General features: G+C 45.6%; 1 protein-coding gene across 6 annotated transcripts; it reads left to right on the top strand.

Moving 5' to 3' along the window:
* Positions 1-1,760: 1,760 nt before the first annotated feature.
* LOC123191220 (disease resistance protein RGA5) lies at positions 1,761-25,317 on the top strand. Of its 6 annotated transcripts, none has more exons than XM_044604037.1 (8): positions 1,762-2,581; positions 9,517-10,176; positions 10,278-10,485; positions 18,724-21,102; positions 21,237-22,106; positions 22,854-23,085; positions 23,314-24,744; positions 24,834-25,317. In XM_044604037.1, the coding sequence occupies exons 2-8, from the start codon at positions 9,519-9,521 to the stop codon at positions 24,939-24,941; spliced, it is 5,886 nt and encodes a 1,961-aa protein (XP_044459972.1). In that variant the 5' UTR covers positions 1,762-2,581; positions 9,517-9,518; the 3' UTR covers positions 24,942-25,317. The 6 variants fall into 6 exon arrangements, 5 of the variants coding, with proteins under 5 accessions (XP_044459970.1, XP_044459972.1, XP_044459969.1 ...); XR_006496768.1 differs by having other exon boundaries at positions 1,764-2,581; positions 22,854-24,488; positions 24,625-24,744; XM_044604036.1 differs by having other exon boundaries at positions 1,764-2,581; positions 22,854-23,184.
* Positions 25,318-25,578: the final 261 nt, after the last annotated feature.

Below are 25,578 nucleotides of genomic sequence, written 5' to 3'. Positions count from 1 at the left end.
AGCCCGTGGATTCGCCTACCCTCTACCTCCTGCTTCGGCAACCGGGGACGGAAAGGGGAATCCCGGTGCCTCCACTACGGTTAGTAGGTCAGGATGAAGTTTTAGTCCTCGCAGATGCGGCGCTTGGTCGGATAACAATGCGTCTTTTTCGAGTTTGTTTTGCGGGCTCTGGCCCTCCTCGAAGTACTACATCTGGACGTAGTCAACAAAGCTCTGGCATAGATTCCTGCAGTCTTCTTGAGACAGTGAGATTAGAGTTTCTCGTTGTGTGGCGAAATGTTAACCGGATAAAACGGAAGACTTTGTCCAGGATACCAAAACCGCTACCATTGCTTTCATTCTACTCCATCGAATTTTCTCTCCGAATTTTCAATTGCTTGCGTTCGACCTTGAGGACATGCATGGTTATCCTTTTCACAAAAAATCTTAATTATAACCTGGTGTAAATTTTAAATCTACCATTAAGTCTACGTCTATTCGCCATTACACACATGGGCCATCGACATGGTGTCGCGTGTCGTCGTCAGCCGCAGCGAAACAAGAGAACCGTACGTGACCCGCGAGACAACGCAAATCCGCAAGATGGAGCCACTTGCCGTCGAGGACTGCCCGCGGCCGCGGGGCAAGGGTGATGCGATGCCTATGGACTGCCAAGCACTAGCATGCAAGACTCCAATATACTAGAGCTTAGGGGGAGGAATTTTCTCATCCTTAGGGCATCTCAAGCACGCACACTCAAACCACCCGTATACATCCGGGCCACACGGTCCGGACATGTTGTGTCATTCAACGCGGGCTTTATCTGTCTGTTGGACGGTCTGAAAGTCATTTTCTCGTCAAACCGAAGACAAATGTGGGGGTTTTACGGGCGTCCGGACCGCTGTCATAACCGTGTCTGACTGCCCTGACCCACAAAAAACCTCTCACCTCGCCCGCGTGCGTTCCCGCCCGGCGTCAGCTGTCCGCATTCATGCCGCTGCAGAGCTGCCGCTTCACATTGAAACCGGCCCAAAGCGGACGCGGCCTCTTACTACCTCCGCCATTGAAGTGGCACGCCATCCGAGGGAGCCGCCCGCTGCACGCCCAGCAGAACATGCCTTCTCGCCGCATCCAAACGGCTGTAGACTGCCCGCCTTCCTCCATTAAACCGCGCGTGTGCCAAGAAACCTACTCCGGCCACACGTCCTTTCGCGAGCCGGCCGACACTAAACACAACGCTGGTTGGCTCCTCGCGTCCGTCCGCTATTTAAACGATGCCAGACGCTGGGCAGGAACCACACCACTCCTTCGCTCCTCATTTCCTCCTTGAACAATTTTCTCCATGGCATCCGGTGAGCAGGAAAAAGAGTTCTTCGACATAAAAGCTGGCTGGGTGGGCCATCGAGCCCGCCGCTCATGAGCCAAGCAACTGTCTGTTCCACCTCTATCGACGCTCTAGGGCACTGCAGACTAGCTCGTGGAGGCTGAAGCTTCAACCCGGCGCATGGTTTAGCTCGCCGAGGAGAGGCGAGTTGCCCCGTGCGGGGGGGGGGGGGAGGGGGGGGCATGGCGGCATGGGCATCGTGGCTATCGTGGATGCCGCCGTGTCGTACCGCGCCTCCCATGCCTGGGACCGCGCCATCCACCGTCAACGCGCATGTAACCGCGCCCTGCCGGCAGACAAAGAAGCTGGCTACACGGAAATCGACGAGGCGGCGGCCAACATGTTCGCGCTCGCCGCCATATAGGAGGTGAAGTAGAACACATGAGGCTGCCGCCGCTTGGATCCCATGAAGGCCACCACCGAGGCGACGCTAGCGTACGCAACAGGTGTCTTACCCGGTCCCAGGCCACCATCGTCCCCCTACCCAAAAACCAAACCTGATCTGTGCAGCTTGGCCACCCTTACCCTCCGGCTGAAGCATCAGCCAGCGGTTCCACTCTGTCCCGCGAATGTGCGGGTGCGGGGCGTGTAGACGTGAACAGAAGCGGGCGGAAATGCGTTTGCGCCAACGTAAAGGGGAGCCGGCGAAAAAGAGCGAAATCTCGTAGATATGAAGGAAATGAGTCTGCGGATTCAGGATCCCAAAAAACAAAAATATCAGAACGGTCAAATTTACAGGATCTATTCGGGCCGGCTAAATACCTCCGTCCCGCAAACCGGCATTTATTTTGCCGGATTGACCGGTTTGCGGGATCTGCAGATACCAGAGATGCTCTTACAACCCATGTGCCGTGGACAGGAACACCTCGCTAGCAGGTCGCCTGGCTCGGATCGTTTAACTTTTCTTTTTGAGATCGAGAACTATAGGCTCTCCTCAACCCTTACCCATCGCTCAATCCTCGCCTCTTCCTCCATATATTAAATAAAAGCAAATAAAATCTCTCCCCTCTTTCCCGGCTTATCTCCAAAATCCAGCACCGATAGATCCTCACCTTTCTTCTCCGAGCCACCTTGGCTTGCCCCTCGTCCTGCAACGTCGGGTCGACCTCACCAGCCCCCTGCTCTCGAGCCACCTCCCGTAGGCCGATGCGGGCTGGGCGGAAGCGGCAGCGTCAAGACGGAGCGTGGTGACAGCATCCTGCGGCACTAGATCCACAGGTACCGTTGCTCCTCCTGCTCCTCCTCCTGCCCCGCCTAGGCTGGTGCGGGCGGTGCTCCATTCAGCCACCAGCCAAGTGCGGAGTTGCTATTTTAAACTTGTCGGGTAATAATCAGTTGTACTCTCATCAAGTTGCAAACATAATTTTTAGTTAAATTATGCAACTACTCAGTTTCTTCTGTATGGAAAGTTAAGAATCAACGCTTTGTACACTCCTTGGCACACATACACGGAGAGATTTTCTTCCACCGGCTAAAAAAATTCAACTAGATAGTGTGTGGATTTGGATTTTCTTTTCGTAAAAGCTATGGTAGAGTTTATTTATTGCAGTTGGTCTGTGTGGGCTCCACCCCTGTCTCCTCTGGATGGACTTGAATATTTACTTAGCGTAGAAGTACAAAAGGCAGATGGCTGCACTTGCGTGCCTTACCAGTGCAGTATCTTACTAGTGTAGTTCTTTTGACAAGTGTGGATTTTATTAACTTAAAATGGAACATCCACAAGATATCTAACATAATGAGCACATATCCGGCCTCTGCATAGTTAAGATGTACACAACCACCAACTCATACACACGTGAAAATGCGCCAACAACCAGCAAATTCATATAAGACCAAATCTATGCGAAGGCGGGAAATAAAGAAAACAGAAACCCCAAATCGATCAGATCTGTCACCAATAAAGTACAACAAAGACCATATGCACACCAACATCTCATGACACTACATGGACTACGAGGTTCTTCAACAGTAATGCCTTCAAGAATACAACGATACTTAGGCACCGCCGTCACCGGATCCAAGCACATGGCCAAAATCTATGTTTTCAACCGGAAGAGTCAGTCCAAACCAATGTTTCGAATATCGCTTATCGTTAGCATTTCGGTTGGCCGGGGATTACAGATTAATAAAAAATTAGATGATTGATAGATTTTATCGATCGACTATTAATCAGCTAGTTCTTGCTTGCAATTCCCGGGTTCAAAGCACTAATAACGTAAAAATGAAAACAACCATCAGTATGCTCTAAGCCTCTAAATGAGATAACACTACATCAATACATAACTACATATTACATGTCAAACAATGAGTCAATGAAACATAAAATAGGACAACACTAACACATGTCTTATCGAACAGGGGATGAAGTGTGATGCGTGGAGGCTTCTGAAGGGGGGCCCTGCGTTTGGCGTTTCTGATCACAGGGGCCAGACCCGATTAATCGCTAGATTCTCGATTAATCGCTTGTCAAAGCGGGAAATCGGTCTAAATGATAAATGGCAGAGATAAGATATAATCATAGCGGTCACCCACCGATAAGTGACAAATCAGATGATAAATCCGTGAATCAGATAATAAATCAGATGATAAATCCGTGATATTTTGAACAGTGTCCGAACATACCCGAGCAATACCTTCAACAAGGTAACCACATAAAAAAAATCACCATTGTCAGGTATAACCACTCGGGTCTGACCTAAGCTTTCGTCCCGGAGCTCGAGACCGGATGCTCAGGTAGCACCATCATCGAAGTCTCTCATGTGTTGTGGCCACCACTTTTCTATGATCCCAACAGCTAGATATGATGTGACCGCCGCCAATGTGCAACCCTCTCTCTGCGTCAAGCCGTCGTATATAATTTGAATCTCACCACCGAAGTCAACCACCAGATGAGGAGTGATGACCCCTTCCGACCTTTCGATGAACACTACCGTCGTGGAGTCGTAGTAAGTCACCGCAATACTTTGCAAGCACCATCATTTGACCGACCGGATCTGAATCACCACCACCAGGCATGGACCATGCTAGACAGTGGCGGCGCCAGGTTCTAGAGGGTGGGTATTTATTTTGAAGGAGGGTATTCATTTTGCAAAAAAAATTGCTTGTTTTATATAAAATTTCAATGGTTTGTTAAAATCTTGGGTATTCAACCGAATATCTAAGAAGACCCCTGACACCGCCCCTGGTACTAGACCGTATTGCAGCTGGCCGGCCACCGCCTCCGTGAAATGCCAACACCTCGCCGCCGCGGATCACATCCCGTGGAGAGCCCGGCGCACACCAAGGTCCCATCGCCAAATCGGATCGAATCTGGCTGGAGACCAGCCCGCACACCCAACCTTCCACTGCTGCATATGAAGATGCACACAAGCAGAGACTGTCTTCTGATGTGTCGGATCCGAGCATGTAGCGCCCCGACAATCCTCCAAGCACCGGCAACTGGGAAATGGCGTGCACCGCGTGAGGCAGTAGCCGAGCAACCGGAGCCTCCACTACCTGCAGGCAAGGAAAGTCGCTGGAGCATCCACCAACGCTGGAACCTAGCCAGTGGCTAAAGGGCTGAGCAAGGGGTCGAGGTTGGAGGAGAGGCTAGATCCGGGGAGATTGCGTACAATGGGGGCGCCCCGCCGCCACTGTCCGCCGGCGGCGGAGGGATTTACTGGCTAAACTGGCTTTGTTGGGTGGTGGCGGCGGTGCCTCCGGGGTCGCTCGGAAGCGATCCGGGAGGCAATTAGCACATCTCCAAAGCGGATCCTCGAACCTTCATTATATGTCCAAATCATTTTGGTCATCCAATGGGGATCTGTATATGTCTTCTTAGCAGTCCGGATGTAAGGATTCCGGTATCCTAAAGACAAACGTGAGGCCCGCGGGGGGGGGGGGGGGGGGGGGTTGGGGGCGTTGCCGGAATCCGGACATGTACTTGACCAATCACATGCATGGTCCCCCTCTTCTCTCTCTTCTCGCAATCGCATATGCATGGTCCCCCTCTCCTCCCAACCGGAACACCAAACCATAAATATCCTACCACATGCATAGTCCCATCTACTTTCTCTCCTTCCAAACGGATTACTTTGTGAATAGGATTCAATGGCTCCCTCCGGCATTATGTCCGCGGACCACGTTCAGACATAACAACAGACATTTGCAGGTCAGCTTTCGAAATGCCCTTTGGTCGACTAGCTAAGGTAGTAGTCAAAGCAAACGGTAAATTGTGTGGTAGATTCTAGTTTAGAGATAGCTAGCAGTACAAATGTGTGACCTCTGTATAAGGAGCCGTGCTCCTCCGATGTAATCAACTCAAGCCATCTAGCTCCATTGCAAAGTAGCACTACGTGAGCAACATCTCCGGTGGATATGTGTGCGTGAGTGTACACTGCCTGTGTTCTGTCTGTTCTAGTAGAAATAAACTTCTCTGCTTCTCCTGGGACTGGGCCGGCCCATTAAGCCCTACCATGTTCAGTGTAAATGTCGTAAAAATACTGAGAAAAAGAAAGCCTATGAGGATTTTTGAACTCAGGACCTCCCACTTAAAGGCAAGTGCAGGTAGCCACTTAACCACCCCAATATTTGTGGTACATTATAGCACGAAATCTATAAGAAGACACAAAGAGCGTTTTTTTAGCGCTAATATATATGAAATATTTTCTCGAAAAATTGAAACTTTTATTGCCAAAAAATGTGAAAAATATTTCTATGCGGAATAGTTCTGAATTTCTTAACGAAATTTCAGCAAACATTTTTAAAAATTTGATTTCTTTTTGAAACATGAACAATTTCCGAACATCTTTGGAAAAATGTTGTGGTTTCATTTTCTTGGTTTTTGTTTGTCTCATTTTCCTTCTTTTTTTTCTTTTTCTCTCTTTTTCATTCGATTTTCTTTATTAAAATTTGTAAACTATTTTTAAAACATCAACATTTTTCTTAAATCCGTGAACTTTACAAAATCATGAATATTTTCTTAAATTCTTGAACTTTGTTTTAAAATCCGTGATTTTTTTTGAATCAATGAACCCTTTTTAACTTTTACAAACATTTGTCAAAGCCTGCAATTCCTTTTTTTCAAATTCGTGAACATTTGTTTTCAAAATTGATGAACTTTTTTAAATCCGCAAACGGTTGGGTTGGCCCAACAGGAACCTGGCGTGAGCGAGGTCGTCGCCTAGTTGAACCAAGGCCTGAGCATATATTCTGTATTTTTTTAATTTTTATTTTTATTTTTTTGTCATTAATTCATTTTTCTATTTTTTTCAAGTTTATTATTCTTTTTCAAACTTGTTTAAAAAATTGAAATATTTTTGGAATATCAAAAAATATTGTTGTTTTCAAATATTGTTTTACAATTTTGAATAATGTTCTGGAATTTGGAAAAATGTTCCTGTTTTCGAAAACAAAATCACAAATATAAGAAATGTTTGCATTTCAAAAATTTGATAATGGTTTTTAGGAAATTTATATTGTTTGCTGTTCGTGTACAACATAAAATTTAAATTTCTAAAATTGTTGAAAAATTTCAAGAAATTGTTTGGACATAAGAAAAGGTCATGCTAATTGATATGACGGAAATTGCAAATAACATAGGCATTGGAATTAGAAAAAAATACTACATGCTCACGGATGCACCCGTCTAGCACACTCCTAAAATTGGTATTTTTTGGACTATGGATAAATGATCCCAACTTCTTGCAACAGCTTCACACGGACATACAAGGCATCTATGCCAGGTTTGAGCGACTTTCGATGCCATTTGCATGTTGTGACACGTCTAGCCATTTATCGACCCTTTTTCTCCGAGAAAACTGCAGAAAATACAAAACTTGTCAAAATCCAAATAATTTGGCATGAGGCCTTGAATTGGTCATAGAAGTTGGTGAAAAATTTTCAGGGCCATTTCACGGATGTCGAAAAACAATGTGATTACAAACGGTCCCTTCTGGCCCTACCCGAACACCCTTTGTTGTACATGGTCTGATTTTGGACATCTTCAAATGAACCCAACTTTGCAAGCAAGTGGATATGACCATAATGCCATCCATGCATGGTTTGAATGAATTCCGACACAGTATGCAAGTGAACATGACCATAGTAGGCGTTCATGCCTGCCTTTTTCACGAGGAAACCATAGAAAATGCATAGAATGTCAGAAAGCACTGAAACTTGGCATGCATGCCTTCTATGGTGATGCCAGTGTGTGAAAAAAATTGATTCCATTTTATGGACCTGAAAAAGAAACTGATTTGAGACTTGCCATATAGACAAACCTGAACGATCCGGGTTGAACATGGTGTAGGCCGTGTCGTGCATGGAATGACACCAAATTTTGCCAGCGTAAGTTGAATGAATTCGGACATCAAACGCATGTTGCGTCACGTGCAGGCAATATTTTTGGGTCTTTTAAGTTGGAAAACCCTAGAAAGTGCATGTAATGTCAGAAAGCAACAAAACTTGGCATGCATGTCTTCCATGGTGATGCCAGTGTGTGGAAGTTTTTGTCTCCATTTGGTTCCTATGGCCCAGGCTAGCCACCACACCCCAGCTACATTGGTCAGACCTCATCATTGTTGCTCTGATCTAATCGACACTACTCCTTGAAGACATCCGTCTTTGGACGGGGCTCATGTTCTAGTAGGGGCTTCGGCCTGTTGTGCTTCGTTGTTTATGTCTTGTTGTATGGTGGCAAAGTCCAATATATATTGGAAGAAAAAATTCTTTGGAAGGAAATTATGATGTATTTGTTCGGAGTAAAAAAATTTGGAAGAAAATTATGATGCCTTGTTGCTTATGTCTTCATTGTTTATTGTGTAACCTATTTCAGAGCTTTTATGACTTTTGGTCAAAGTGAAAAAACTGTAAAAGCAGAAGTAAAAGCCCAAACAAACAGGGCCTAATAGGTATACATCCACCATTACTGTCTGCTGCTTCAGGGAATTACATGTTGTCTACAACCCAATGTTTCAGTATAGATGTCCTAGTTTCAATCGAGAATATATACACTTGTTTTTTTAGTTGATAATATATACATCTGCAACGAATTTTTGAAGTACCTTAATTTTGGAAGCAGAATTTTCTAAATAATATGTTTTCATTGCAGATGCTGCCATAAAGAAATAACTGGCACGTTTTCGTTGCAAAGAAAAAACATCCAGAAGGAATTATTTTTATTTGTTTATTTATCGGAAGCAAATCTGTCCCGCAAAAAAAAATCGGAATGTAATTAGTGGGAAGCATTATTTTTTAGACGAGACTTGTCTGCTCCCCGCGCGTGTGCCCATCTGTGCTCCCGCATACGTGGCTTGATTTGATTGGAAGAAAATAAGGCCCGGCCCCACCGCCTTAAAATCAGGGGGGGAGATGATTAGATTAGAAAGAAAAAAGGTAAAAAGACAGTCGTAGGATGAAGTGGGAGCACGGATGGGAGCATGGGGAGGGAGCAGGCAAGCCGGATCCTTATTTTTTGTGTTCGTTTGCTGGAAGCAATCACAACCTACCAAATAATTAGCGTAATTTTTGGTCGAGTTCGATGCTTGACATGTTGGGGGTGCACGGAAGCGGATCTTGTAGAAATATACTCCATACGGATGTATATAGACATATTGTAGAGTGTAGATTCACTCATTTTGCTTTTTTGATATCTTCTTTGTTCGATCCCGGGAGGGTCAGTGTGTCGCTAATAGTCTGATACATTGTCTTATCATTTAAAAAAATTGTATTAATTAAGTAGAGAAAACAGTGTTCGTACAATGGCGCAAGGCTACGCACAATATGCAGGTTGTCTTATCAATTTAATGATGAATGAAATTGGAAGCTATAAACAGCAATGCCAATACTCGAATTCAGTGGTCTGAGTTTGTTCTAATGGGATCATCGCCGTACTCGTCAAAATTGAGGTTTCTTTGGTAATGTTTATTCTCTGTTAAAAATATAATCAGGATGACACGCTCATGATGCCGTACACATATATGACGTATACGTCGTCAGCTTGTATCTCAATTAGGTTTGGTTGAGTAGGTATATGGTTATGCGTTTATAGAAGCAGACAACATGTGTAATCCATGTGTATATCCTAGTTCTAAAAGATCATGTGTAATCTTTTGTTTTTACTTCACGTGGAGATGGATGTTTTGGTATATTAATTTTCTTGCCTCTCTCAGCAGAGATGGTAAAGATTCAAGATGCCTCCACGTCCTCTGGGCCAGCGATGGATGATCCTGATGCTACTTCCCTTGAGGCAGCGATGCAAGTTCCTATTACTGTCATGCTGGGGCCCATGGGACCCCTCCTCCGGAGACTCCATGCGCTCATGGCTCCCCGACAGAGTCTCGCGCTAGCTCTGCTCAGCGCGGATGATATCCGCCTTCTCAATGATGGTCTCAAGGATTTATGCATCTCCCTAAAGAATATGTCAGAAGACGAGGAGGCTAGCTTCACCAATCGGTGGTGGATGAAGATAGCTCGAGAACTTTGTTATGACGCGGAGGATCACCTGGACGAGGTCGTCAGAGCCAGCGCTCATCTCGATTTTTCAGAATTACTTGCTCGGGTGAAGGATGCGAAGGAAAGACGTGAACGTTTCAAGTGGTTTCCTCTCAAAGTCATCGAACCAGCTGACACTGACAGTGGGGAAGTCGGAGTCAGCCGCCTCACCTCCCAAATGTCTCCAGAGCTGCCAGCTCCCATGTGTGTCGATGTTGACACGGGCATTGCCCGTAGCACAGTTGGTGCTGTGGAGCTGCCAAACAAGCTTCTCGAGCTGCTGGCTTTAGACGACGACAACAAGACAGGTCTCAAGGTGATACCTATAAACGGATGTGCAGGTACAGTCAATCTGTTTTCACCTAGGATATCATGTCTTTTCCTGCTCCCTCCGTAGAATATACTATATTAAAATTTTCTCTTCTTTTTTCTTAATCTGCAGGTGTTGGAAAGACAACAGCTGCCAGAGGCATGTATCACAGGCATGGAGGGAAATTTCAGTGTCGGGCTTTCGTAATCGTCTCACGGAACCCAGATATGAGGAGGTTTCTCACTAGCATGCTCTCACAGGTAAAGGCACCACTGCTCATTGGCTTTCCTGATGTACCGGACCTTATTGATGCTATCAGAAAACATCTGCAAGGCAAAAGGTAATTAATCTTCAGCACTGTTCAAATAAGCATAGACTGTGCGTTCTCCTACAACAAATTATTTAGATTGTGTTTTTATGGGACACTTGATTATTATTATGCATGTGGCTAGTCCCACCTATATGAGAATTAACCAAGTCACGTCTAATGCATGCCTATACCATTTGATTTTACGTGAAGATTCGTATGTGATTTTTCTTTTTCTTTTCCGTTTAATTAATCAAATGGTATAGGTGTTAGATGAGTCTTTGTTCACTCTCATCAAAATGGGAATTAGCAAATCTGTATTATTATTTAAGATTCTTGTTGTATAGCACGATTTGCGTAAAAGAATTTCACTTATTTTCAAGAATACAGGGAACAAAAGCACCCTCTAAAACCGAAGAGAAGTTTTGCACCAACAGTAGTATATAATGCATACTGAACACAATAATTGAAGGATTGTGACAATTGACAGTAGCTATGGAACACGCTACACTTTCATCTCAAAGTTTAAAGCCGCGGTCAGCCTTGGCAATCCGGTCGCTCCAGTGGGGCTTCAGCCTTCAAATCGAGGAGCACCACCCTTCCTGCGACGTCGGGGAGACGGGGTAGGTAGCAGCGGTACCAAGAGAATGAGCCGACCAGGCTGTTATCGACTATCAGATGGTCCTGATCAACGGCTCATCGCCCGAAGGGGAGGGATCCCTACATGGGCTCCTGATTGGCTCTTGGTGCACGGGAGGGGCAGGATCCGCACTGGTCGTGCTGAATGGCACTTGGCTCCCATGCGCAGTCAAGGGTGGGCGTGAGGGATCAGGGGAGCACCTGACCATCCTGGGAGTGTTGTGGTCGGCATGCACACGCGCATGGACACAATAGTCCACGAGGGGCCGAATTTGCTGTTTTGATTCTTTTCCTAAACTTAAGCAAGATCTGACCCAGTTTGAAAAAAATTCAGGATATGACCTTTTTTCCTACCGCCATCGTCTTTGGTGGTAGGATAACACAATCTATCGCTGTGGTCGATGACAGTAAGATTTAACTGCAGCATCTCATCCGCTTGATGTGAAAAATACCTTACCGCCAGTGCTTTTGGCGGTAGGCTGTGTTATCCTACTACCATGGGTGATGCATGCAATTTGGTTGCCTATGCCCTGTAATTATGTGGCTGCTGCCTCTACCCTGCCTAGCTAACTCGGCGGTCGATGAGGGAACATGCATGAGCTGGGCTCATTGCAGAGCAAAGCAATTGTTTAAGTGTGAGAGAGAGAGCTAGTAATAAACGTATATGGCAGAGAATAACACTGATTTCTAGCCAGCGCTGTAGGTGTAGTCCATCAATTATTTAAGTGTGTGCTTGAGCATGCACGCATGTGTGTGGACAAAGATTTTTTTTCCTTTTCAAATGTTGGCAGGAGAGCTGTCAAATTTATTGATAAAAAAAGTATCACAAGAACACCCCAAAGAGGAATGCACCAAAAAAGGCGAGTGCTAAAAGAAAAGAAACGAAAAAGGGATGCTCAGTTTATTGAGGAAAACCAGACGGAAACATCAACAACACCTAGCTAGAGTAGGCCTAAAGCACCACAGAACATAGGCCAACACCCCACAAACACACCCGGCCGGGCACTCGAGCGCCTCAACTGCTACCAAAGTGCACACGAAAACCGTTGTATCGATACGAGCTGCCACAAGCATATCCGCGAAACTCGACGACATCGGAGACGAACGAAATGTCCGAAAGAAGGCGAACATTTGCTGATTCGATCTCGCAAGGTTGACTGACATAGCTTGCCTAACGCTCCTTGCATGTGAAGGGTGCTCCTGTTGTCCCAACGTCGGCCAAGCGACAAAGACCCAGCCGGATGCACCACCAAAGACTCCACGCTCACCACATCACTGCCCGCCTCCGGAAAACCAACCACCACTAACCCGATGCTCCATCACAAGATTTGGCTCCATAGCAATGCTTCTAACAAAGTAATGATGTCGCCGGCACCACCATCACCAAAGGTTTTCACCAGGAGACAATGGTGTCGGATCCCCGTAGTGATGCCTTCAACAAGGAAAATTGCACCCTAAGGCACCATTTTCCACTAGCCCCGATCGAAATCAGGCAGGACTTTCTTTCGAAGAACCGAGCACCTATGATGGGTACCACGTCCCCGGAACATCACCACCAGTCCAAAGGCACCGACAAAGAATGGGAGAGAGATGCGAGTGCATGTCCCTTGGCATGGCCCTGCCACTCTGCCAGTGCAGAGGCTTTGATGGGCACAGACACCCATCCTGTCAATGTACTTGTAGTGCATTACTATTGTGTTTGCAGCACCCTGTTTGCCTGCCCATACCATTTGAGAAAAGTTGAGAAAGAGAAAGTGGCATAGTGTGCATATGACTAAGCATCATGCTAGGGGCAGGCAATGTCAGGGAGATCAATGCTCGCTCGCATGCATCTTGCAACAGGCAATATCCTACCACCAACGCCCATGGCGGTAGGGTTACACAACCTACCGCCAAAGGCCTTGACGGTTGGGTTTTTTTCCATGCCAAACGGACATGACGACGTAGTTAAATCCTACCGCAATTGACCGTGGCGGTACGGTATACTTACCGCCTAGGCCGATCGTAGTAAAAAAGGGCCAAATCCCAAAAATATTATGAACAAGGGTCAGATTTGGCTGAAGTTTTTTAAAAGCGTGAAAACAGCAAAATCGGCCACTACCAGGAGGTTACTCGTGGCGGGGCCCGCAATAGTGGCGTCGGGCAACAAAACAACATGCAGGGGATCCAAAGAAGCCTTGAGTCCCGTGAAGAGGAGGAAGTGGGTGAGCATGGGAGGGTGCAGGTGCATGCCGGGTGGCTGTACAACCTTCAACATCAACAACAGATGTCACAACGACACTCGGATCAAGGGTGGCCCTTGTTGAGGAGGGGTTGGGCCTCCAGGAGCCGTGCCGCGACGACGATGTGAGTGTAGCAACGAGCGACCTCCCAAGGGGCTTCCCCGTGCTCAGCCTCATTTGTTCACGCAGTGGACCTCGGACCTCGGATCGGAGCGCAGGAGGAGGGTAGGTGGGAAGGTGAATTGGGGCAAGTGGACCTCAGAGAACACGAGGGCTTCACAGCAAAGCACCTGACGGTAGGACGCGAGGAGGGTGCGCAGACTCACAAAACCGGTAGGGGAAAGGCTGTAATCCATCCACCTGAGCTCATGAGCTCACCCGCAAAAGGGGGGCATGGGGGAGAGATTTTCAACTGGGCCAAAGAGACGACCGCCGATTTGGGTGGGCGCCTAGGCCGGAGTGGCTGGCGGCATGGGAGGCTAGCAGCAACCGGCCTTTGTGTGCCTGCTTTCTCACAAATCCCCAATCAAATTTCGTTTTGCTGTGTTACAATATATATATATACCTATCGGGCTACTCACAAGTAATCATGTAATGTCTATAATCTATATAGTCCCTTCTTTTTTTAGGACCCCGATATGGCGCTGACGTTCGGTGTGGGAAAACCCAAGACCAAACAACTTGTTCGCTATCGAAGGGAGATCAACCGAACCCAATAGTTCGGGAGGAAAAGGCCCCCAGCACGAACGCTGGGAGCTCCTAGTCCGCGCTGTAGGCGGAGATGCGGCGCTTGCTACATCGTGGGATGGGCTGGCCCACGAAGGGGCACCACACAAAAAAACCGCCAAAACTATCCAGAAAATAGCGCTGCCACGGCAAATCGAACACACGACTAACACATCCTACAGTGTTCGGCTAACCACCCAGACATGCAGTTGCAAGCAATTAGGTACAGCGCTAAACTTCTAGAGCAGCTCTAGTAGACCCCGCAAAAATTCAACCTGCAAAACGCGTTTGTGGTTTCACGAAGATCGCGTTTGCAGGTCGAAAACATGCAATGCCGAACAGAACCCGTATCAAAACCTGCATAATTTGAAAAAACACTTTCACCGGAGAAATTGCACAAACATAGTTCATCACATACTACATAGTTCATCACATGATCAACAAACTACAAGCATAGTTATACTACATACTACGTTAAACTAGTAATAGAGGGGTCGGATCCGACAGCGGCGAGGTCGCGGCAAATGGACGACGCCGTGGAGGAGCCGGACGCTCAATCCTCCTCGCCGGAGCTGCACAGGTCGACGTATTTCGCCGCCTGCTCCGCGCGGATGCAACGCACTCCTCAGCCTTCTCGTTGGCGGCGACGTTGTCGGCGACCGCCTGCCGCCACTCGAGGGCTTCGAACTCCTCGGCGTGGTGCCGGCGCTCCTCCTCCTCGTGCACGCTCCGCTCGACTACGACGACGGCGACGGCGTCGAAGTCCACGACGTAATCCTCAGGCCCGATGACTCCGCGGCGGCCGAGCGGAGCGGGCTCCTTGGGCTCCTCCTTCACTGGGACGAAGGCGAACGGCGTCGGCGGCTCCGGCTCCTCCTCGTCGTCGGACCACTCCCTCTTCACGGGGAGGAAGCCCGCGCCGGAGGACGAGGAGGATCCGGCGTAGGACCTCGTGGAGGAGAAGGATGCGCGCCGGCGGTCGTACTCCTCCGTCTCGCGACGGTTGAAGCTCGCCGGCGGCAACATCCCGTGGTTGGTCCACCTCCAGGCGCCGCGCTTCCTCGCGTTGTCCGATCGAACGCGCCGCTCGCACTCCGGGTCACGCTCACGGCCGGATCTGCTGCCGGAGCCACGTCCGGAGCTCCATATTCGCCCCCACATGGCGGCTGGAGGCGGTGCGGGTGGTCGCCGGCGGCGAGAAATTAGGAGAGGGGAAAGGGGAATCGGATGGCTCGCGGCGGCGGGGGATAGGGTTTGGACCCGCAAAAGGGTCGCGGAACCGCAGTTATACTGCTCGGGGCGTGCGGTTTGCGGGCTGCGGCAAAAAAAATTGCAGGCTGGGCGAGTATGCAGGCTTTGTTCTGGCCGGAAAATTGGACCGAGCCCGCATACTCGCCGGAATTTTTGCGGGCTGGGCGTTTTGCGGGGTCTGCTAGAGTTGCTCTCAAAACCTATTAGAGCCGTTGTTATATGATTTCCGTTAAAAAACCGAAACTTCACAGATTTCGGAAAAAGTTTCTAAACATGCAAAAATACCTTGCCCTATTCAAGAAAAGTTCAATGATTCTGGAAAAAGTTCATCAATAATAAAAAATTGTTCATAAAGATTTGAAAAATGTTTACCAAAATCTTTAAAAACAAGTTCACAAATTTTAAAATAGTTCACAAAACTGAAAAAAATTCAAAAAATTCAAAAAAATCTGATCGAATTTGAAAAAATGTTCATTGAATATGAAAAAAAATTATCAATTTCGAAAAAAGTTCATGAAATTTGAAGAAAGTTCATCGAATCTGAAAAAGGTGTTCATCGAATTTGAAAAAAAAATCATCGATTTTTAGAAATAGTTCACTCAAAATAAGAAAAAGTTCATTGATTTTGAAAATAGTTCACCAAAAAATGAAAAAAAGTTCACCGATTTGAAAAAAAGTTTCATCACATTTAAAAAAATTCATCTAATTTGAACAGAGTTCATCAAAATGAAAAAGAGTTCGTCAATTTTTAAAAAATTCATCGAATTCAAAAAAAGTTCATCGATCTAACAAAAAAGTTCATCGAAATTGAAAAAAGTTTATCGCATTTGAAAATAGTTAATCAATTTTTAAAAAGTTCATCACACTTGAAAACATATTATGTAATTTTAGAAAAGTTCAGTAATTTTGGGGAAAATAGGGAGAAACGAGAAAACACAGAAAGAAAACAAAAAAGAGAAAGCAAAACAGAAAAAGAAAACATAGAAAACGGAAGAAAACCGGGTAAAATAAAATCCCCGGAACCCAGCCTAGAAAACCGGGTGAAAAAAACCAAACTAGGCCACTCGCGCACTAAGAGAAAGAGGTAAAACAAGAACCTTAGCACTTCTCGCCCAATAACCAAGATGGTTAGTACCCTTCTCTCTGAACGAAGGGGTTCTGAGTTTGAATCCCTGCGCGCACCATTTTTTTTGGAGTTTTTAACAGGGAAAGATAAAAATAAATGGGCTGGCCCAGTTAATGCGGCTGCAGGCGCCGGTTAGGAAAATTGCCCTTTAACCCATTTTTTTGGAGATTTTAACAAGGAAAGAGAAAAATAAATGAGCTGGCCCAGTTAATGCGGCTGCAGGCGCCGGTTAGGAAAATTGCCCTTTAACCGGCGCCTGCAGCGCCAAATAGGGAATGCCCGAACGCTCCACTGACCGGGCCCCTACAGGCCTTTTTCCTGTGAAAAAGAAAACAAAAATTAAAGCCCAAATTAAGTTACGCCTAGTAAAACCCAGTTTTTATGTGTCTAATAAACACTGGTCTTTGCACGACAAAATTGCCATGATCTTTTGCCATTCTTTGAAAAAAAAACTGCCATGTTCAAGTTTATGTTTTCCAAAAATGGCGGAAAAAAAAGGAAGAAAGTCATGGCAATCTGCATCTTTACACTACAAAAGGTTGGCATCACTCCGAAGTTTACACTACAAAAGAGTTGTCGTGAAGTTTACATACATATAGATACAACCTGGATACAAGATGGCAAAAAAAAAGTGAAGTTTACAATACGAAATTTGCCATCGTGGCAACAATGTGGTGAAAATAAAAAATGTTCTCTGTAAACATATAGAAAATTTTGAAGAAAATGGGCAATTGTAATGATGCCATACATGTAATCACCATGGCAAAGCAAATTTCAAGGGATCAAAACTTTTTCCCATGGCAAAACAAATTTGAAAGAACAAACTTGCCGTGTTCTCAAACTAATTTGTAAAGGCCATGACAAACATTCTTCGGATGGACATGGCAAAAAGACACAACGAACAATGGCAAAAAATGCATTTAGTTGACGTGGGAAAAAACATAGCTATAGACAAATATGATTTTAGTTGCCATGGCAGGTTTGCCATGTTTTTAAACATCTTAACTTGCCATGGCAACTTTTTGATAAAAACATAGAATTATTTGTCTCTCTACAATCTGCGATGGCAACTTTTTGAGAACAACTAAGATTTTTTTTTTCATTCTACAAAGTTGCCATGACAACTTTTTGATAAAAACTCAGAATTATTTGTCTCTCTACAATTTGCCATGGCAACTTTTTGGTAACAACTTAGAACTTTTTTTTCACTCTACAAAGTTGCCATGACAACGTTTTGATAAAAACTCAGAATTATTTGTCTCTCTACAATTTGCCATGGCAACTTTTTGGTAACAACTTTGAATTATTGTCTCTATCTAAAATTTCTTGCCATGGCAACTTTTCTGATAACAACTTAGAATTATTGGAAGGAATTTTCATTTGTAAACTGTTTCCATGGATCCGTGCCACCATTGTTTTCCCACATAAATATTTTTCAGGTTGTAATGTGGATGAGTTACATCAGACTATGCTGGCTCGTATTCAGGAGAGAAATGCAGAAGGGGGTGTACAAGAAAGACACCTGAAACGCTTATGTTCGCCACAGGTGATGACTGCAAACGGGTCAGAAGCCCCATTCAAGTTGGCCGCGATCAAATCCTTGGCGGCCAGCAGCTTCAGCTGGACAGAAAGACACGCGCCCACGTCAGCAAGTCACTCACAGGAACCAAAAAGAGTCTGTCAGGGAATGGAGACGGAGTGGTTGACGAACAACAGCAAGCCACGCTCACCTTCACCACAAGGAAGAACAGATTTTTTTTTTTGAGGAAAACAAGGAAGAACAGATAAAAGCCAAACAAAAACGCTCACGACATTAGAATAGGCGAGACCCCTCTCGCCAGCGTGGTGCCGGTTCTCGTCAACGGCGCATCCCCTCGAAGGGACGCAGCCTGCCGGCCACCTGCCTCGCAGGATTGGATGGGAAACGGCGGCGCTGTGCACCTCCACACGCTCGAGCCCCTCCGCCGCACACGAGGCTCTCCCCACCGCCGACGGCTAAAGTTTGACTTAAGCCAAAACTAATATGCAAAGTAATAAATAAATGAAAGGGGTACATATTATGTGGCCATGAAAATTCTACTGGTTATGGTTCTCTGGCATGAATTTCCTTTTTTTCTGGTTCACATGTCATGCACCTTTAATAAGCAACACATAGATATTAACAGTGATAGGGGCATGTGCTGAAATTTAGCACATTATGTTTGAAAATAATAGGTATCATATTTAATTATTTGCAATATATATTTCCCCTTCACAGAGGTATTTATTAATTTGTTTTAAGCCCATCTAACATCCAAAATTATGTAGGTACTTCATTGTAATTGATGATTTATGGACCGCATCAGTATGGAATATTATTAGCCGTGCTTTTCCACGTGGTGATTATTGCAGCAGAATAATAACAACCACACAACTTGATGATGTAGCATTGGCATGCTGCAGTTATGACTCAGACCATATATATAAGATGGCACCTCTTAATGATCACCAGTCTAGAAACTTATTCTTTGGTAGAGTGTTTGGCTCTGAAGATGCATGTCCAACAGATATCAAAGAAGATTCGTACAAGATTATCAGGAAATGTGGTTGTTTGCCATTAGCAATTGTAAGTATAGCTAGTCTGCTGGCAAGCGAATCAAACATCGCAAGGGAAAAGTGGAAACACATACAAGATTCTTTGTCGTCCACTTCCGAAGGGATGAAAGATCTTGTCAGCCTTATGTACAACAGTCTTCCACCTCGTTTGAGGACATGCTTGCTATATCTGAACATGTATCAACAGGGCTACGTGATCAAGAAGGATGTGTTGGTGAAGCAGTGGGTCGCTGAAGGTTTTCTCAATGCCGTGGAAGGGCGAGACACAGAAGAAATTGCTGAGGGTTACTTTGATGAGCTTGTCAGCAAAGGAATGGTCCAAGCCGTGGACACCAGTACTAACGGCGAGGTGTTGTCATGTACAGTTCACCAGATTGTACTGGATTTTATTAGGCACAAATCCATGGAGGAGAATTTTGTCATCACTGTGGACTATTTTCAATCAACTGTAGCACTTCCTGACAAAGTTCGCCGGTTGTCCGTCCAGTTTGGAGGGGTAAAAAGTGCATACATACCGGAAAGCATTGTAACATCCCAAGTTCGATCACTTATATTTTGGGGTTTCGTTGAGTGTGTACCTTCCATTACAGACTATGGACTTCTGCGAGTTTTGATTCTTCATATTTGGGCTGATGAAGACAACGAGAGTTTTGACCTCTCTGGAATGGGGGAGCTTTTTCTTCTCAAATATCTCGAGATTGAATGTAATATCACCGTCAAGCTTCCAGACAAAGACAAGATTCAATGGCTGCAACACTTGGAGACATTGCAAGTTGATGCAAGTTTATCTGAAGTTCCATCAGATATTGTTAATATGAAGAGATTACTGCACATCCGCCTTCGGAGCGAGTATATTTTGCCCAGTGTAGCTGCCCACATGACATCTCTTCGCACTCTGGGGTATTTTGATATCGGCAGTCACTCAGAAGAGAATGTATTACATCTTGGTCGGCTGACCAATCTTCAGGATCTTCAGCTCACATGGTCTACAGTGGGGCCAGCAGAAAAACTGGCAAAGAATGTGCAACTCCTAGGCTCGATTCTCGAGAAACTCACCTTCTGTCATTCCCTAACTCTGGTACCAGCTGCTTCAGGCTCCTCGTGTGTAAATATTCCTGAGGATGGCTTCAGCATGGGGTTTCCTCCTCCAGGCCTTCTTCTTCGCAGGATGGAGTTGTCGTGGCGCTGTTGCGTCTTCTTCAGCCTCCCAAAGTGGTTTGAAGAGCTCAACAAACTCAGCATTCTAAAGATTGGAATTAGAAGGCTGTTGAGGGAAGATATTGATCTCCTGAAAGGACTGCCTGCCCTCACTGCTCTCAGCCTGTATATCCAGACAGTTCCTGCCCTCACTGCTCTCACCCTATATATCCACACAATTTCCGGAGGATGCATCGTCATTGACAAGGGGGGGTTCCAAGCACTCACGTACTTCAAGTTCATGTGCGCTGAACCATGCCTGTTTTTTGTACAAGGAGCAATGCCCAGAGTCCAAAAGCTCGTGATAGGGTTCAATTCAAGCAAATGGAAACCACATACCTTTGGAACTGCTGGCTTCTGTCACTTAACAGGCCTTACAGAGGTCTCTGTAAAACTTGGGACCTGGGGTACTGATGAATTGGACATTAACGATGCCGAGTCTAAATTGGTGACCGCAGTTAGCAATCACACGAATTCTCCTATAAGCAGAGTACAATTCGTAGATATGATTTCCTATGGTGTGGATGATAAGAGAACTGCGACTGAAGAAAAACGTGGGGGCGGGGGTGTTGATAAATTCGGCATGAAAGCTGCCGAGTCTGCATCATACTCTCGCATAAGCAATCACATGAACTCTTCAATAAACAGTTCACAATGGTCTGATGTGATTTCTTGTGGCAGTGGGAATAAGAGTAGCATAGCTGAAGAAGTGGAGGAAAAGCTACACCAGATTCGAGACCGACAGAAAAAGAAGAGGGAAAGATCGGTGGAACAGCCATCTGTTCTATCTTTTTTTCCTGAAAAAGAAGTTGAAAACCCATATGAAATTGAATATCGCAATAAAAAGATCAAATATTTGGAGGAACGCGTGCACAAGCCATTAGTAAATACCAGGTACGAATATTCTTCTGAGACCACCCACAAAAAAATAAGAATATTTTTCTGAGAGGCCAAACATTGCATTCGGTTAATATTTGTATGCCCTTACCATGCCCATTTCTTCAACATTTTCCCTTCGATCTTAACAGATATGTGAGAAAAGATGGTGCTTCCACTCCTCTGAAGCATCGCACACAATCAGCCAACCTTGTGACGGGTGCCTTTAGCTCCCTCCTCCCCAAGATCCTGGAGCTCCTCAATGACAAGTACGATCTGCGGATGGACATAAAAAAAAACATCGAGTCCCTCTACAAGGAGCTGGAGGGTATGCAAGCTGTCCTCCATGACTTGGCGAGGAGGGAACAGGCTCAACTGGATGCTGTGGTCATGATCTGGGCCAAGGAAGTAAGAGACCTCTCGTATAATGTGGAGGATATGATCGATTCCTTAACAGGGGAAGAGATAAGAGGCTTGTCCGAGAAGACCCCGTTCTTCTTCCTCGTGAACGACACTGACTTCATCTATGAGAACAGGGAAAAGGTCATCAATGAGATCAGGGAAAAGGTCAAAGGTGTGGCCAGCCGACGTGAGAAGTACAAGGTTGATGACCGGATTGTTGCTGCTTATCCAAAAGCCACAGATAACGTTGATCCTCCCCTGTTGGATCTGTTCCAAGAGTCGGAAGAAGTTATTGGCATCGAAGCTCAAGTGGAAGAGGTGATAAGGCAGCTGAAAGGACACGATTGGGACAACAACAATAACAAGCTGAAGATAGTCTCCATAGTTGGAATGGCAGGATCGGGCAAGACAACTCTTGCGAAAGCAATTGCCAAAGCAGTTCCCAAAGAAGTGCTTCATGATACGGTTTTCGTTTCCGTATCTCAGGATCCCAACATGAAGAGAGTTCTCATGGACATCCTCCTTCAAATTGACGAGCGGGAGTACAGGAGTCTCACTGGATCAACGTTCGATGCAAAGCTGCTTATAAATATAATCCGGAGAGTAATTGGGAGCAAGAGGTACGCACCACACTATCCACGCCCACCCTTTCTTTTAAAGTATCAGGAGTGTTCTCAGTATCTGCAGCACCCAGCCAATATAGTCCACCCATTGTTATATTCAAGTCCATGGAAATGTAAACTCAGATGACTACATAGTCAGAATCATCGTCCTAGATGAATCCGACTTCAGCTATGCAGATTCAGAAAAATGTCACTTCCACTTCTCTTTGGGGAAAATGCAACTACAACTTTGCATCACACCAATAGATGCCATTATGCAAAAAATTCAAATTAAAATGCCCTTGTCTTCTTCCTTGGTCTTCTTCATCCTTGCTCCCTTCCTCCATCATGCCACACCTGCTCCTCCGCTCACACCTACTCATCTGCTGCCTCTCACCAGCGGAAGCAAAGGAGCAGGCGTGGCACGATGAAGGAGAGGAAGACAAGGGCATTGTTATTATTATTATTTTTGGATAGTGGCATATATTGGTGTGATGCAAAGTTGTAGTTACATTTTCCCAAAGTGAGAACTTGTAGCAACATTTATCTGAATCTGCATAATTGAAGTGTCATTTATCTAATTAACCCATATATAAAAGACAAGCATATCAACCACGCAGACAAGAAATCTATAATCTGTTTTTTTAGATGCTCTAAAAGTTATTCATTGGACAACCCGTATGTTTCTCAAAACAGGACGGAACAAAAATATTGTGCTCTAGGTAGATTTACTAATTCATGGCTCTTGTGCTGCTTTGTGTATAGGTACTTCATTGTTATTGATGATATATGGGATGTGAAGTCATGGAAATTTATAAAGGATGCTTTAGATACTCGATGTGGAAGTAGAGTAGTCATAACCACAAGGCTTTTGGAAGTTGCTGTCAATGCTGGTGATGTTTACAAGCTAAAAGCACTTTCTCATTCGCACTCTGGAGAATTGTTTAATACAAGATTATTTGGTGGCAAAGACAATGTCCCTCGTGTCGTGCCGGAGGTACCTGAAAAGCTTTTACAGAAATGTGGTGGTGTACCATTAGCTATCATCACAATGGCTAGTTTGTTTGCGAGGAAACCAAGGAACTATTGCTCTAAGGTGCACACCAATGTTAGTTTTGGGTCTGCAGTTGGAGGCAATAGAGATGTCGATGAAACACGGAGGATACTATTGTCTAGCTATTATAATCTGCCTTATCATCTGAGGGCATGTTTATTGCATCTGCAGGTTTTTCCGGAGGACTATTTAATAACGGAAGAAACTTTGATCTGGAAGTGGGCAGCCGAAGGTTTAATTGTTGAGGAACCAGGAAGAGGGTTATTTGAGATTGGAGATGGATACTTCAAGGAACTCATAGATAGCAGCGTGGTCATGCCAGTGGAGGATGACTCAGATTATGGGACAATTGTTGGTTGCCGTGTCCATTACTTGGTTTTTGATATGATCTGTTCCTTATCAGCTATAGAAAATTTTGTTACCATAGAGGATGGAAGCAGTCAATACTCTCTTATTGAAAGCAAGCAGGCTCGCAGGTTAGGTATCCAAAAGTGGACCACGGAGAACGGCGACCCTCTGGCTAACATTGGCTCGAGAAGTCTGAGGTCATTTAATACCACGGGGTGTCGTTTTAGTGTGGAACTATCACTTTCAAGGTTTAAGCTCTTGCGTGTCATTGCTATCGAAGAATGCACATTGCTTGATGGCGATCTTTCTCCTCTGGGGAAGTTAATTTTGTTGAGGTACCTCGGACTATATCACACACTTATCAAGAAGCTACCGGAAGACATTGGTGAGCTAATTTATTTGCAGACACTGGACCTGAGGGGGACCAGGGTCCATGGATTGCCCTGGGAAGTTACTCAGATAAGTCAGCTCAAGTGCCTGCGAGCTGATGGAGACACAGCAATGCCTTACGGGATGGGAAAACTTACATCCTTAGAAGAGCTGCGGCTGGGCGCGATTGACACGTCGGCAGACTTTGTGGATGGGTTGGGCAGACTGACAGAGCTGAGGGAGCTCGAGATTCGGATTAACCAGTTGGATGTGAACGAGGCGGGAGCTTTGGTGCAGTCTCTGAAAAAACTAGAGAAAATCCAAGTCCTAAGACTTGTGGGATTTCCTTGGCCACCATCTCGTGTTGACGAGCTCAACTGGGGAAACTTTGATCCGCCTCAACAACTCCGTGAGTTGCATCTAAGCATCCCATCCACTCGGCTGCCGGCGTGGGTTCACGTCTCCCGTGTTCCAATGCTCTCACACTTAGTTGTGAGCCTCAAGTCTAAGGAGGATCAGGATTTGGATATTCTTGGTGCTTTGCCAGAGCTCAGTAGTCTGCAGCTGGTGCTGCCGTCGAAAGTGGTCCTCAGCATCACTGGTCGTTCCGGTGCATTCCCGAGGTTGAGGTACTTTCGCACGTCTGTACCAGCCAAGTTTCTAAGAGGCGCTATGCCCACACTGGAATTCCTTCACTTTGATGCCAATTTTGACTTTGATCCTGACTTTGCTGCATCAACGTTGGGGAACCTGCCTTCACTTCAGAAAGTGGAAGTGGAAATAACATCCAATGCTCTCTCCTTTGAGTCGATGAATGAGGTGATGAAGCGTGCAGTGGACCAACATCGAAACCATCCCAGCCTTCGTGTCATCAAAGTAGATCATGTACGTACAGATATCAAGGCATTTTTTTTTCCTTTACTAACCATGCAATGCATGATTCCTTACATCTCGCAATACATTTGTTTTTATAGGTGCATGCAGGGTTTTTAGAACAATTCAAGTGGCCCGCCACCCGGCACATAGCGGTGATCCTGGGAGGCAGCTCATCACGAGTCACGACACAACATTGGCAGAGTTGACACGGACATGAAACCATGGCCAAAGTTGCGCCCCGAGGCTGGCAAAGATGGGAGCCGACGGCGCAATCCAAGCTCACAGCCGCTGCGCGCGATCGCCACCATGATGCTTACCAGCTCGTCCCGCCCGAAGGACATCATAACTCCGGAAGAACACCGGAATTATGATGTCTCCCACAGGGTGAAGGCGAAGCAGACCCCGGAATTTCAAATTCAAAGTCACCTCGTATACCGATGGATTTGGCGATTTGGTGTGTTTTGCTACTTTTAGTACTACATTTGTGAATGGGTGATCTTATATGGAGGATGCGTGCGCTGCACTCAAACTTGTCTCAGACTTTGACTCGTAGTAACATGCTAGTGCTGACGTGATACTATATGTTCTTTCTTTTTCTTCTGAAAAGAGGGTAATGCCCTCAGCCCCTGCATCGAGTGATGCACACAACCTTTCTACTACTATCTCTGTACCAAATTATAAGATGCTTTTGCAGTTCAAATTTTAATTTAAACTGAAAAGATGTCCTATATTTCGGTACGTACGGACGGAATATATGTTATGTGATTCCTCCCCTCAAAGTAACTAGCCCTTGTTCTGTATGTTTATTATTGAACCCTTCCTTGCTTAGATTGCTTATATCTG

This window comes from Triticum aestivum, chromosome 2A (assembly GCF_018294505.1).
Source record: "Triticum aestivum cultivar Chinese Spring chromosome 2A, IWGSC CS RefSeq v2.1, whole genome shotgun sequence".
In the NCBI taxonomy this organism is placed as follows: Eukaryota; Viridiplantae; Streptophyta; class Magnoliopsida; order Poales; family Poaceae; genus Triticum; species Triticum aestivum.
Note: the sequence above shows the minus strand (reverse complement) of the source record. Positions and strands in the feature narration are given on the sequence as shown.